The sequence below is a fragment of the Canis lupus genome, chromosome 27 (genome assembly GCF_011100685.1).
Source record: "Canis lupus familiaris isolate Mischka breed German Shepherd chromosome 27, alternate assembly UU_Cfam_GSD_1.0, whole genome shotgun sequence".
NCBI lineage: Eukaryota > Metazoa > Chordata > Mammalia > Carnivora > Canidae > Canis > Canis lupus.
The window spans coordinates 41,841,533-41,856,428 of NC_049248.1; the positions used below are offsets into that span (position 1 = coordinate 41,841,533).

Sequence of the window (14,896 nt, forward strand, 5' to 3'; positions counted from 1 at the left end):
CTCTTGGTCTACCCTACCGGCCTGCCAGCGAGTCAGGGGAAGGTCCTCATCTGCCCCGCCAGCCCCTGGCATGAGCAGAAAGTACCTGTGGTGCGGATTTCTGGATCACGGCCATGTCCAGGGGATGGTGGGCAAGGAGCTCAGGTGCCCTCAGCAACAGGGGCAGAGGATCGAGGGTTGTCTAGACAGTAGTGGAGGTGAAGGCCAGTCCAGGAGGTGGAAGACTGGGCTGAGGACCCAAGGGACCTGCTCTTGGGTGCCCAATGAGATTGGTGCCACCACCAATGCACGGTCTCCAGCCGCCAGTGGGCCCTCAGCACGACGCCTGCCATCCTTGCCCCTCGGTTTGTCACCTGTCCCCCACAGCAGCAATTCCAACCATCCTTCCCGGCTGCCTCATTCCTGCACGGTCTGGCCTGATGCATCCCAGAAAGATCTGAGATGATGCGGGGCTCCCTCGGCTCCCCGCCTGCTCCCTGCAAGTCTCGTATCATGCATCTACGTGGCCCTCCTCCTGCCTTCCATCCCAGGCCCATCTCCCCAGCCTGGGCTGCGGGCCCACACACTCAACTGCCTCGCCCTCTCTAGCTCCAACAGCTCACCCCTTCTGCTGGCGCCTCTCCTCCCATACAACCCTCCTCAGCTGTGTTCCATCTTCAGCCAATGTCCTCCCTGGTTCCAGCTACGCCCCTTTATCCACCCTCACAGACAAGCTTCTTGAAAAAGTTATCTCCCTGGAGCGCCTGAGGGGCTCAGTGGTTGAGCAACTGCCTTTGGCTCAGGTCGTGATCCCTGGGTCCTGGGTTCAAATTCTGCATCGGGGTCCCCATGGGAGCCCGCCTCTCCTTCTGCCTATGTCTCAGCCTCTCTCTGTGTCTCTCATGAATAAATAAAATCTTTAAGAAAAAGAAAAATTTATCTCCCCTCACTGTCTCCTTCTCCATCTCCGCATTACTCCTCAACCCCACAAATCCCAACCCAGCCCCACATAATGAGAGCTGGCTTTGCCACATCCCTGTGACCTTGATGAGCCCAAGTGACACTAGTCAGTCCCTGTCTTACCTGACTTTTCAACATCTGCTCACTCCCATTGTTCCCCTCGTTCCACAATGACACACTTGTGGGTCCCCTCCTACCTCCCTGGCCACTCCTTCCCAGTCTCCTTGCCGAGCATCTAAATATGCCCTGTTCCTTTGAGATCGGGTCCCATCCGACTGGCTTGCTCCTCCACGGGACTCCCTCTAGCAGGCAGATGCTCATGGCTCCCACACCCTTGATTCTGATCTAGATGTTTCCTCTCGGCCTCAGACCTGAATAGGCAACTGCCAACTCGGCAGAGATGTCCATTCAGAAACGTGCCAAACCCAACAGGTCAGGAGCGAACTCGCCCTCCTCCCTGCCCCTGCTCCTGCGTCTCCTACTGCGAGGACGTCATGCGCATCCAAGTCGCCCAACCAGAGAGCTCAGCATCCTCCACTCTCACCGGCCTCACCCGATTAATCACCTGGGCCTGCTGATCCTCCTACCCAGGCAGCTCTCGGATCTGTCACCTTGTCTCCATGCCCAATACCACCCTTTTAGGTGGGGCCACCTCTCTCTCTATCTGGTCCTGCTGCCTCCAGCCCTACCTCCCACCCTCCGAGTGACAGATCCGACCATGGGACTCCCTTGTTTAAAATTCCCAAAGACCTGGGTGAGGCCCTGCTAGATCTGCCCTACGTACCTCCCCCTCCCCTCTGCGCCCTTATAACGTGCCTGCCGCACTCTGCTCCTGCTGGAAAGGACCAACTGGCAGGGATGCCCAAGGCCGGGATTAGAGGGGCTGCCTCGTGCACCATGGACATTCTTCAACTGAGGCCAGCACCCACACACCCGACGGGCTTGATCATCTGAACCCCCACCTAGATGTAGCATCCGGAGTGACCTAGTCATTTTACATTCCTACCATTTGCCCAGGGCCTGGCAATGGTTAGGTGACCTTTAAATACTTCTGGATGAGGGACACCTGGTTGGCTCAGTGGTTGAGCGTCTGCCTTTGGCTCAGGTCATGATCCCAGGGTTCTGGGATCGAGTCCCGCATCAGGCTCCCTGCAGGGAGCCCGCTTCTCCCGCTGCCTATGTCTCTGCCTCTCTCTAAATAAATAAATAAAAATAAATAAATAAATAAATAAATAAACAAACAAATAAATAAAAAAATCTAAAAAAAAAATACTTCTGGATGAAATGCAAAAGCATAGGGGATTTAGGGGTGGAGAAAAGCCTACTGGATTTGGCAAATAGGACCTCTCCGTCTTCACCTTCTCCTATAAGTATCAGTGGCTCTCAAGTGATGTGGAACAATTGTCATGGTGATTGAGGGGTTCTTAGTGCCAGGGACCGGCGAGGGACAGGAGAATCATCCTGCCCCAGATGAGAAACAGTCCAGGATCCCCTCTCTTCTGGTCTCACTTGAGTCATTGGTCAGTCACTGAGGCAATATTGATAATAATAATACCCTTGTCTATGTGCATCCTGGGTGTGAATCCCATCTCCCTGTGGGACTGGGAGCTGCCAAAGCAGAAGGGCCGGGTCTCCTTTCCTCTCTGGCCCAGAGCTCCTTGTGGGTTGAGGGGGGTCGGAGGGAGGGCAGAGGGGCATCACCTGGGGGTTACGATGTAGCTTTGGAACCTGCCAAAGCTCGTATTCTTAGCGCAGCTCTGCCACTATTGTGTGACCTTGAGCAAGTTACTTAATTGCAGAGCCTTGTTGCCTCCTTTGTAAAACAGGAATCCTGGTACCAATTCAAGAGGCTATAGCAGGACTGGCTGAGAGCATAGCAGTGAGCACAGGGCCCCGCACAGGGTGAGGACCCGGGAACAGGAGTCGTTACAATTAGAAACCCGCCTCCTGGAGAGGCTCTGCTCCACCTCTTCCATCTCTGGTCTCCCAGTCTCCTCCTCTGCCCGGGGCCCCCTCACCCCCCCCCCCCATTGCCAGGGCTCAGAGGGAGCAATCAGACAATACGGCAAGAGCCCACTAAGGGAGATGGCTGGGGCCCTGCGAAGGCAGTGAGCGGAGCGGGGTGCTGGAAGGCCGCCACCCCAGGGGCCAGAGAATGAGTCACAGAAGGGAAAGAAAGACTAACTTGCATGTCGGAGCCGGGGCCCCAGGGCCTGGGCTGGAGCCATGGTCTGTTTACAGAGTGTCAGAACAGGGGAGTGAGGCGCAGGTGGGGGCCGGCGTCCAAACCCAACGTGCCCCCTCCGAGTGTCCCGCTCTAGGGCCAATCCCGGGCCAGCAGGGAGGCAGCCGAGCACTCAGGGGAAGTGCTCTTAGGAAGAGCCCTACAATGCTGCTTAGGAAGCAATGACTTCCCGCTGAGCCTCACTCCCTCATCAGTAGAATGGGGATAACCACAGCATCGGCCTTCTAGGGTTGTTATGAGGATCAAATGACAAATTCCTATGAAGCACTTAGCACAGGGCCTCACACATACAGAAAGAGCGGTTTTATTCTTACTGCTGTTAAGGGCTTGGTATGTTGTAGGAGGTGAGACCCACTAGGCCTCAGACCCAGAAGCAGATTCCAGGCGCAAAGTGGATAGAGTTGAGGGGTGGGGAGGGGGGGGAGGGCAGGGCAGAGCCACCGGCTGGCTTTCTGGAGAAAAGCCTAGCATCTCGGTGGTGGAGTTCCCAAGTACCTCCAAGGCTTTGAGACACCCCATCCAAAGCAGACGGTCCATGCCCACTCCCAACTTCTCTCCACCCCCATCCCCACCCACCCCTGAGCCGGGAAGAGCATCTCTGCTCTTTTTCTAGAGGGCTGCTAAATCTCTTCATTCCCAGGCCAGATTCTCATGCCCACCCTCAGCAGGGTGGACTCTGTCCCCACTTCGTAGCCTGCTCATTTCCGGCTGCGTCCCTGCCACCGTCTGCTCAGGACGTGCAGTCCTGCGGACCCTCCCCACAGAAGGCCTGGTGAAGGGCCTGGGGACTCCGTTCCCGAGTCCTCAGGGCACCCGGGTGTGCCAGGAGGTGCTGACGTGCTGGGAGCCATGCCAACCTGCCATGTGGGCTGGCTCGGGTGGCAGTCCCTGGGGCCTCATTAGCTTTATACACAGAGCCTCCCAGTTCCCCCAGTTGTACGCCTCCCTGTCTGGGCTGCAGACAGGCCCTCTGTCCTATGCCCTAAGCAAGGCTCTGGGTGAGAAGGTCTCCTCCCCTGGGACTCCCAACCTGACTGAGCCACCCGTCCGTTCCTCTGCTCAGGAGCCACAGAGGCCAGGATGAGCCTCCTTCCCGTCTGCTTCTGGTTGTCTGGTGTTAATCAAGGCCAGCTTTAGAACTGTTCTGGGCTTGGGGCGGCCCAGAAGGCTTTGGGCTGAGCCAACATCTCCACTGGATCCCCACCCAGGAGCAGGCGTAGGACAGCTGTAGTGTGCAAGCTCCTTGCCAGCCATTCAGAGCTTCCACCCCATAAGCCTCCACTGCTCTCTGAGATGTCTCAGATTCCCCTACATGGAGGCTTCTAGTCTCCTGCCAGTCTCATCCCTTATGTACCGAATATGCCATGTGCAGACCCCTCCTGTGCTTTTGCTTGAGCCACTCCGGTCTCCACTGAGGCGCTCCCTCCAAAGCAGACTGAGGGCTTGGGTGTCTCGGCCTCACGCCCTCCTGCCTCCTCTCCTCTGAGTGCTGCTCGAGCCCACGCAGCCTGGTACCACTCACTCACTACCTTCCCCTACAGAGGCTTTTGACCCAGCAACCCCAGTACCCAGTACAGGGCCGAGCTCACCATGGGTGCTGAAGAGGACTTAGGTGCGAGTGAATCTGCCCTGAGCCCAGGATAGTTCTACCGTAGAATTATCCAGGTTGACCCTTAATTGCCCAGATAAGAGGGTCAAGAATCACCTACACCGTCAAACTTCTCCCCTTAAGTCCCCTGCCAATGTTCCTTACAGAGTATAGGACAAGCGGGTGAGCCAAGCGGCTTGAGAAGAAGGGAATCTGCCAAGCAGAGTGATTAAGAACACAAGCCTCAACCTGCATCCTGGGTTTGAATCCCAGCTCTGCCACGGACTAGCTGTGTGACCTTGGGCAAATGACTCAACCTCTCTGAACCTTAGTTTTCTGAGGTAATCATACCCAGTTGACTTGAGGACCGAATGCAATACTGTGCATCCAGCACACAGAACAAGGCCCAGCCCTCATTAGGCACCCTGTAAGTGGTAGCTATTATGATTAATAATCCATAAGTATTAATAACAATGCTAATAAGAATAGCAACATCATCATTAGTGTGGATCAAGGTGTTCCAGCTCCCCTTCCCCTCAGGGCTAAGGTCTGGGTCTCTAGCCAGGGCCCCAGCCCCACCCTCTCCTCGTCGTGCGAGCACCAGAACCTGTGCCTGTCGTCCCTCCCCCTTGGAGCTAAACACCACAAGGGCCCCCCAGGCCATGCTCTTGTGAGGACGATCTTCCTTTAGAGGAGAGAAAGTCCATGGGCTTGGAATCTGTCAGCAGAGACGTCCCACCTCGTGCCACAGAGGGTTCTCTGGCAAGGGAGGCCTGGGGTATACTCACTAGGACGCCCAGTACCATCCTGGGTTAGCCTGCACGTAGTCCTTAACGGGGTCACTGCAGAGAAAGGAGGGCGAGAGAATCAGAATTTACCCTGTCTCCATTTCCACATCTGCGCCTGCCCCCACGAGAAGAAAGTGGGGAGGCACCCCCAGTGGCAGAGGGAGCCCCAGCCCCAGTCCCGGGCTGGGCCGAGGCTGGGATGTGGAGGTGCCTGGCTGTGGGGCTGGAAGATCTGAGAGGAATGACTGCTTCCCAGGCACCTGTCGCCCCGGAAGGCACTAGCTCCTCCCCCGGTGGACGGAGGACTCCTCCGTGGGCACTACCTGAAGTTCTTCCCCAGCACAAGGGCATCCTTTGCCCCAACATTCCCGGAGAGTGGGGCCTCGCCACAGCCGCCCCCGGAAGGTGCCGGGCCACACTGCCAACTCACCAGAAGGTAAAGAGAGCCACGACACCCAAGGTCACCAGCAGCTGGATCAGCAGGATTGTATAGACCTAGGGGTGGGAGGGAGTTCTTTTCAGCTTGGGGAGCCCCACTTGAGGCCGGGGAGACTTGGGCCCCCAGTGAGGCTCAGCTTCCCAGCAACCCATGTCCTCTCTAGAACCTGCATCCCGTGCCCTCCACTCTCCCTCTCAGGGGTCACTGGAACGGACCCAGGACAAGGTGGAAGAAGGGCAAAGATGCTCCAGTGCCACCCCCACAGGACAAGGGGCCCCACGCATTTACAGAGAGGATGAGACACAGTTTCGGCGTAGCAGGGGCCCGCGGGGTGAAGCCCAAGGATGCACCTCCCAGCAGGTGCTGTCTCCAGGGTTGGCCTCTGCAGACCCCTGCAGACTGAGGGATGGGCCAGGGTCTCCTCAAGGGACTCCCCCAACCTAACCCACCAGTCCTGGAAAGTTGGGGGGAGGCGGTTACCTTTCTGATGAAGACTCGGCGAACTTTCTGATCGTCCCAACTGAAGGTGGTGAAGAGCTCATGGTCTCCGGTGGGGAAGCCATTCTCGTAACTGTCTGGATGGACATGGGGAGGGCCATGAGGGCTCCCACACATATATACGCTGCCCCCGACGGCCACCTGCTCGAAGCTGACTTTGGTCAAAGTGGCTCTCTGGACCCGGCGAGCCTGTCTCTCTAGCCCCGTTCCAAACCTCCCACCGCACCCCATCCCATCCCCAGATCTCTCCCCACCTGCTTCTCCTGCCTGAGTCCTGAGAATAAACTGTCACCTCCCCTCCCCCTCCTGCACGCAGGTTGGGGCTCCCAGGGGGCCAAGGCCTGCCTATGAGCGACCCTCTCCTCTAGCGTTCCTCACTCCTCCCTGGACGTGCTGGCTCCCTTGTGGCTAAGAACCAGAGAGGGACAGCAACTCTCCCAGGGCCACCCTGCACATCCAGGGCTGGAGGTCCTACCCCCGCTTGCCCTGAGACCTTTGGGGTGAGACCTGGGGACCAGGTGGGAAGGAAGCACCTGCTGGCACTCCAGCTGGGAATCAAGGCAGGGGGAAGCCTGGAGGGGGCAGTAAAGCCAAGACAGGGCAAGGAGGGGATGAAGTTTGGGGGTCAGCTCTCAGAACTCAGAACCCAGATGTCAGGCCTTTGGAAGAGCATGGGATCCACAGCCAAACAGTCTTCTTCCTCTAAGACTGACCAGCGGTGTGACCTTGAGCCAGTCACCAGCATCTCCGGGTCTCTTCTATGACATGGGTCAGTTGACACTCTGGTTGACACCAGTTGACACACGGGGACAAAACTAGATGGAAGTGAAAGCCTATGGCCCTGGGCCTGGTGGGGACCATGCTGCCCTCTCCTCTGCACCCGTCAGCTGGGCCATTTCCGAGGCCTCTGCTCTGTTCTCCTCCACTGTCATTTCGATTCCAGGGGCCCTTCCTGCCATTCGTCCAGGGTCTTACCCCCCACGGCAAAAGCGTCAGTGTTGGTCTTTCAAAGCTGACCCTGCGTCAAGCTCTCTGATGGCTCCCCACTGCCTTTTGCTCACGTTCAGGTCCCCTACCAAAGCCACCACAGCCTCCCCTGAGCGCTCAGCCCCGGTGCACATTCCTCTCTCCTACTTTTCTCCAGCCTGGCTCTATTTTTTTTTTTCTTGCCTCTGGGCCTCCACATGTCATATTCTTTCAACCCGAACACTCATTTCGCTGCCTCTTCACCAGGCTGACTCTCGTCGTCCTTCAGGACTCAGCGTGGCTACCCCTTTGTCCAGGCAGTCTTCCCTGACTGCCAGGTGGGTTCGGCAAGCCGCCTAGGCCTCTGTCACCGCATCTCCACTGTGTGGTACTCGTCTGCCTACTTGTCTCTACAGTCAGGTCTGGGAGGGCAAGTCTTGCAAATCAGCATGTCCCTAGGAATTTAGCTGAGTGCTGGACACAGCGCGTGGCACGCCCTTAGAAATGTTTGTCATATGTTGACTGAAAGGAGCTTCCTTCCTGCCCCGACGGTTCCCTGGAAACCCTTTCTTAAGGCAGCTGGTCTGGGCAACCTGGAAATGGAAACGGAGGAAGGGGGCGAGGGGAAGCTCGCTGCAAACCTGGGGCCTGGAGGCCCTCCCTTTAATCCTTCACTTCTCTTTCATGTTCTGTCTACACCCCCTGCCCAGGCCTGAATGGCCAGGCCACAGAGAAGAGGAGAGAGAAAGCCTTCCCGTGTGTATCCGGGGCAGTGAGAAGGGCTCCCACAAACGCCAGACCTTCATTGGCCCTCCAGTAGGTCACAGTGGGGTAGGTTTGCCTGGCTCTGGACTGAGGGGGTTTGTGGTAAGGGGTGCGGACCATGGTGGCCACTCCTGGTGAGTAGAGGCTCTGTCGGAGGCATTGTTCTTGACATGCCTTCTAGAATTCTGCTGGGGAGGGTGGGAGTTGATACGATGGGACTGGGTGGGTGGGTGGGTCGGAAGGGGCTGCTGAGGGAGGCCGCAGGGGCCGAGGAAGGTTTGAGAGGGGGCCCTTCCTTACAGCTTGTGAGGAGCTGCATGTTCCCAGCCCTGAGGCAAAGCTCTCACAAGCTGCTCAACCCAACAGGGGCTCCCACTGGCTGTGAGTCTTGGTCTGCAAGGAGCTGGAGTTCGCCTGGGTGAGTCTGCCTATGAATTCCGCCCCGCCACGAGGGGCACGAAGGCTGGCACCCACACACCTTCCCCACCTCATATCCTCCTGTCCCCAGCAAAGGCTTGGAGAAGGGAAGAGAGACAGGGAAAGTGAGGGTGAAGTGATCCTCAGACCCCTAGCCCCACCAGCCCTGGGGCCTTCAGGGGGACATGTCCCCATTCTGATTTCAGATCAGCCCACATGGAAACACACTGCATCCCCACTCACAGCTTAATACCCTGCCCCTTCCTGTGTCCACTCTCTCCATCCTTCTTATGCACCCGTTTCTTTGAGAAGAGCCTTTCTAGAATAGTCCCTGGTGTTTTCTCCCCATCTGTCCTTTCTATTTGCTCTAGCTTGGTGACTTGAAAAAAAATCCGCTCTTCCCCATCCAAGAGTACTGTGACTGCAGACACGATGTCTCTCCCTTTTCACAGAGTCCTTCTTGACCTACCCTTGGAATAGCCCACCAAAGCCCAAGCCTTTGACAACAGGGCCTCATATAACCACACAATGCATCTATTTATGGGCAACTTCCTTCTACCCAGGTTTTTCTTCTGGGCCCACTGCTCCCCCTAATGCTCCTGCCTCCAGGAGCTGAGAGACTTACTAGGGTCCACGTAGGCCCAGCTGGGGTGGAGAGGCACAGCTGAAGGGGCTGGGGGGAAGGGCCCTGCCTTCAGCCCCTCCCCAGAGGTGGCCTCCTCGTAGGAGGGCGGGGCCGAGGGCACTGCTGGAGTCTCCTTCTTCTCAGCATTGGCCTGCTGCTGCCCCTCCGTCCCGGGGGCCTTATTAGCCACGGAGATCTGTGGAGTAGGGGCAGACAGAGACAGTCACCAGGGAAAGGGTGCCTTCCAAATCCTCCTCACCAGCTTCTGCTTTCTGGAACTTCCATGGGTATTCTCACCGGCTCCTAATTTCTGGGACTTCCCTGGGTACTTTCTCACCTAGAAGGGTGGGGGTACAGACAAGAGTCTCCCTGTTTTGTGCAGGGTATGCAATATTATTCAGCCTTAAGAAAGAAGGAAATCCTCCCATTTGCAACAACATAGGTGAACCTGGAGGATGTTATGCTAAGTGAAATGAGCGAGACACAGAAAGGTAAAAACTGCATGATATCAGTTATATTGGGGATGGAAAGTAGCCAAACTCATAGAAGAACAGAGCAGAATGGTGGTTGCCAGGGGTGGGGGGTGGGGGGAATGGGAAGATGGTGGTCAAAGGGCACAAAGTTTCCATTGTGCAAGATGAATAAGTTCTGGAGATCTAATGTACAGCATGGTGATTATAGTTAACAATACTGTATTGTATACTTGAAATTTGCTGAGAGGGTGGATCTTAAGCTTTCTCATCACACACACATAAAGGTAACTAACTGTGAAGTGATAGCGTTGTTCACTGGCTCGACTGTGATCATTTCACCATGTATACATATATCTAAACATCAAGCTGTATACCATAAATATATATGTATAAATATATAAATAAATTATATATATATATATATATATATATATATATAAAATTTCTATTTGTCAATTATACCCCAATAAAGCTGGGGGGTGGCAGGGAAAGACTCTACCTTTTTTTCATAGATGGGAGAACTGAGCTCCAGGAGGGTCGGGGCTGGCCCCGGGGAACACACTGAAGCTGGTATAAAAACTAACGAAGGAGGGGATCCCTGGGTGGCTCAGCGGCTTAATGCCTGCCTTTGGCCCAGGGCCTGATCCTGGAGTCCCGGTATTGAGCCCCGTGTCAGGCTCCTGGCATGGAGCCTGCTTCTCCCTCTGCCTGTGTCTCTGCCTCTCCCTCTGTCTATCATGAATAAATAAATAAATAAAATCTTAAAAAAAAAGACTAAAGAAGGAGGGCACCTGGGTGGCTCAGTGGTTGAGCGTCTGCCTTTGGTTCGGGGCGTGATCCTGGGACCCTGGGATTGAGTCACACATCAGGCTCCCCTCAGGGAGCCTGCTTCTCCCTCTGCCTGTGTCTCTGCCTCACTCTCTGTGTCTCTCATGAATGAATGAATGAATGAATGAATAAATAAATAAATAAAACAAGGGAACTAAGGCTCAGAAGAGAAGAATGAAGTGTCCAAGGTCATGAAGCCACACATGCACAGCCCATTGGGCTGCAGAGACCGGGTACCACTGGGACAGGTGTTGGGCTGGAGAAGACACTGAGAAGGTGGGGCTGGCGAGCCCCGAGGAAGGATGGGGACTGCAGGAAGGGCAAGAAGTGCCAGGTAAAAGGGAAAGGGTCTTGTTTTGGCCTCATGCTGTTGGAACCCCAGCCTCTCTCCTCAACCAGAACAGAACCGCACCCTGTCACGCTGGAAGCAGGCATCTAGTTCAGTCCTTTCTTTCATTTTACAGAAGAGGAAACTGAGGCCCAGAGGGAAATGTACTGTGGCAGGTTGAACACTGAAGTCTATATTTTACACTCCGTTACACTCGCCCCTAGAGTGTCCGCTTAAGTCTTGGTGACAGGATGTGAGCCAGGAGGGTCCGAATGCCACCCAGAGAGGGTAGACAGTGGGGGAGGAGGTGGTAGGAGGACTGAACCTCAGAAAATGAATGGGAGTGAGGTTGGGCTTCAGAAAGAACGCATTAAACCCAAAGGGCAGTAGAGCAAGGGCCGCAGAGTTCCTTCTTCTCAGGGTGCTTCTGGCTGAGGCGGCCCAGAGGTGAGCGAGCACCGGAAGATCTCTTGCCTCCATGTAGGCCTAAGGACCACTGAAATGGGGGTTCTTCTCCATTGCCAGAAAGCCTGTGAGCAAGCTGGAGGGGAGAGGCAGAGGAGGCAGGGGCAATGCAGGGCATTCACCCCAGGACAGGAAGCAGTGTCAGCAAAGTGACTGGGGGGTGGGGGTGGAATCAGCAGCGGTGGTGGGGGAGTGGGGGTGGAAGCTCTTCATTTTCACCACAATGCACATCCTTAGGGAAGAGAGCCTTGGGCATTCCTAGGCCTCTGGGAATGCCGCCCCACACACACACCTGATGCCCTCCCACTCTCCTGACCTCCTTCATCACCCAGACCAGAAGGGTCACATCCAGGAAAATCCAGTTCAGCCCAACAGAATCAAGGTCCTTTGAGCTCAGCCCCAGGAAATGGATTGGCACCTCTGACTTCAGCCCTGTCCAGAACAGGTCCTCCTCCCCAGCCCCCCACCCTGCTGATCAGCTCCAGGGCCTCCAGGGCCCTGCCTCCCCTACACAGACCACACACACACACACACACACACACACACACACACACACACATCCGGCATTCCCAAGTGAGGTCTGCCCAGTGGCAGGAGGTGGTATCACCCAATGACATCATTTTGAGGTCTCATGAGCTTAAAAACAGGGAGAGGAGGATCTGAGAGCCCAAGGAAAGATGCCATTGGCTCTGAGGCTCATCTTGGAGAAAAGAAGGGGGAGTGCAGGGGAGGTTCCTCTTCTGTTTTCTCTGCCCAATCCTTAGCGCCCCCAAAACAGAGGGCCAGAGGACCCTCCCCCCTTGCCCCAGGCCCTGCTTGTTGTATAATTCCACAGGCTGTTGATGTTATGTAACCACACTAGGCCGGCCAAGTCTCTGCCCCAGCCCCTCCCCTCCATTTCAGGCCTAGAACTGGGGAAAAAAGAGAAGACGTTTTATCTGGTCCCATCTAGTCCCATGCCCAGCCAAAACAAAAACAAAAATTAGAGCATCTTGATGCAGGGTTGCCATAGTAAATGCCTCCCCACCCCAACCACAAGGGATGTGTCCAGGTGTGGAATAACGACAGAGACTGGGGTGGGGGGTGTCACTGTGGAGAGGCGAAAGATGAGCATAATGTGGCTGGGATTGAGATTGGAGCAGAGGAGGGCGCAGGATCGGCATGGCCCCTCGGGGCTCACTCAGGTGCCCTCCGCCGGTCCCCCCAACCACACCCTGGACACCCAGGCTGATTCCTCAAGGGAACCTGAAGGGTCCTAAGATGCCAAAGCCCCCCCGGGGAGGGGGGAGGCAGGAAGGTGGGCCTGCTGGGCAGGAAGAGGCCCCAACCCATTCCTTGAAAGGGGCCTTTGGTCCTGGGACTTCAGCAGGGACCACGGAGGACAGTGGCCCCAGCGCCCGGGGAGGATGCTCAGAGTGGTCCAGAGAGTTTGCTTGGGATGCCAGGGAGCTGGGAGCCCACGGGTGGAGGACGGTGCAGGTGGGGGGAGATGCCGGTACCTTTCCTTGGGTCATGGTGCCGTGTCTCCGGGAAGGGGTCCCTGAGGCAGGGGCGGCCGCTTGGGTCACCGCAGCCTGCCTGCGTCTCTTCCTTCCTCCGCGTGGGTTCTAGCAACATCCACTGCAGCCGGGCCAGGCGGACCGGAATGTACCATTCGGGCGCGGGAGGAGGAGGGGGCCGGCGGGCGGGCGGCTGCTGCGGAGGCCGCTGCGGATTCCCGGCGGGAGGAGGCGGCGCAGCGCCCCCCGCCCCCCACCTCCCGGGGCCCCCATCCCGGCCGGAGCGCGCTGCGGGGCGAGTGGATGCGTCCGCGGGGCGGGGACCGTGACGCCGCGGCTGGAACCCGAGCCGGAGCGGGGTGTCAGGCCTCAGCCCCAGCCCCAGGCTCTCTCCCCTCGGCCTCGCCTCCCCGCGCCCTCCCTGATTTCGGTCTCCCCCACCGCCCTCCCCTCCTCTTCGTCATCCCCGTCATCCCCGCAGATGGGGGAGCCTCCCACGCTGGTCTACCCTCGCCCGCTCCCAACAGGGCCCCGGGCCCCAGATTCCCGTGGGTCCTTGGGCAAGCCAGTGAGCACCTCTCCTGCCTCCGTTTGCCCGCCTGTGAAATGGGAGCAACGGGCCCCCCTTCCTGGTCACAGAGGCCTGGTGTGGGAGGATACAGCTGCCGTGTGCTTCAACTCTGCGGGACCCTTTGAGCCGGCCTTTCCGGAAAGACCTCTAGTTCTGTCTCAAAATCTCTCCAACCTCCATCCCCTCATCCTCCAACTGCTCCCTTTCTGCCTCCAGCTCAGCCTCCATCACCCCTGCCTCTGTCTCCTCCCCCCCCCACCCCGCCCCCCATTCGGGAGCCTATCGCGCATCCCCTCTCCCAGGCTTGTCCTTGGGAATCGGCCATCCCCAGGCCCTGCTTTCCAAAGCTGCCGCAGTGGCACTGTGGGGTTTGCAATCTCAAGAGCTGGGCTGGATTCCCAATTCAATCACCCACTGGCCTTGTGACTTTGGCAAGGCCTTAATCTCCCGGAGCTGCAGCATCTCCTACGGCAAGGAGGAGCTCTGTCCACCCCAGACTGACTGCAGGACACACAGGCTCTGGCGGTGGAAGCGAGCTGCAGACCACAAAGTGGTGCCAGCGTGTGTTATTATTACCTGAGGAATCTCCTCCCCGAGTGTCTTGGGCTGCCCCAGGGTGAGGATAATCTGCCTTAACGGATCTGAACCTCCTAGGATGGGATGGGAAACCAAGGCTGATGCCAGGGGGCGGGGGGGGGGGGGGGGGGGGACCCACCTCATGACACTAAGAAAGCAGAGCCCTAGTGGGCAGGTAAATTACTGAGTCTTGATTCCAGCTCTCTTCACCCTTTGTGCCCTACCCTGTAGCTACCAACTGCCTACATGCTTACCCAAGCCGAGGCCCCCCTGTCTAGAGGCTCTCTCCGCCCTTTGAAGCCGAGGCCCTCCCCATCCTCCTCCCTGCCCCCTCACTGTCTTCCCCAGCCCTTCTCCCCACCCCTTCCTCCTACAATCTGTTGTCATGGGTCCACAACCCCACCCCTACCCAACTGCTGCCCAAAGTCTGCCTGGCCTGCCCCTTCCCCTCTCCGAATCTGTGTTCTGGAGTAGTTTTTTTCTCCTATTTGACAACTCGAGTACCACTTCCTCCAGGAAGCCCCCTTGGCCCCTAGTCCCGGTTGAATATTTGCTTCCATAGTTTCATAGCACCTGCCACGTGGCACCGTGGAGTTTCTTTGTCTGTCTCCCTGGTAGATTCTAAGAGATCCTGTCTAGCAGTTTTTATGTCCGCAGGACTGAGTACTGTGCCAGGCATGCGGAATGCACTCAGTGAGTCCTAGCTATGACGGATTACCCAGACATATGGTGTTACCCAGAGCCTGAATTCATGTAGGCCTGAGTTTATTTGTGAATCTCACTTGCTCCTTCTCTCCCCATTTACTCCATTCCTGCCACACAGGCCTCTTGGCTGTTCCTTAACCGGCTCCGCATGCTGTTAGCTCAGGGCCTTTGCACTTGCTAT

At 56.9% G+C, this 14,896-nt stretch overlaps 1 protein-coding gene and 1 long non-coding RNA gene across 3 annotated transcripts in view; one reads left to right on the forward strand and one right to left on the reverse strand.

Annotated features, from left to right (window-relative positions):
* Nucleotides 1-13,022, reverse strand: part of FAIM2 (Fas apoptotic inhibitory molecule 2) — a 33,167-nt gene extending 20,145 nt beyond the window's left edge. The window contains exons 1-5 of one of the 2 annotated variants that reach the window (XM_038577609.1): nucleotides 12,864-13,022; nucleotides 9,271-9,466; nucleotides 6,480-6,574; nucleotides 5,991-6,055; nucleotides 5,561-5,614 (exon numbers count right to left, since the gene is read on the reverse strand). In XM_038577609.1, the coding sequence (XP_038433537.1) occupies nucleotides 5,561-5,614; nucleotides 5,991-6,055; nucleotides 6,480-6,574; nucleotides 9,271-9,466; nucleotides 12,864-12,878 (425 nt within the window). In that variant the 5' untranslated portion in view covers nucleotides 12,879-13,022. Of the gene's footprint in view, nucleotides 1-5,560; nucleotides 5,615-5,990; nucleotides 6,056-6,479; nucleotides 6,575-8,263; nucleotides 8,394-9,270; nucleotides 9,467-12,863 lie in introns of those variants that run through there. The other variant, XM_038577610.1, reaches the window with a different exon arrangement.
* Nucleotides 7,331-10,174, forward strand: LOC119866370. Its single transcript, XR_005380129.1, has 2 exons — nucleotides 7,331-8,294; nucleotides 8,595-10,174. It is a non-coding gene; the product is annotated as an uncharacterized LOC119866370 (long non-coding RNA).
* Nucleotides 13,023-14,896: the final 1,874 nt, after the last annotated feature.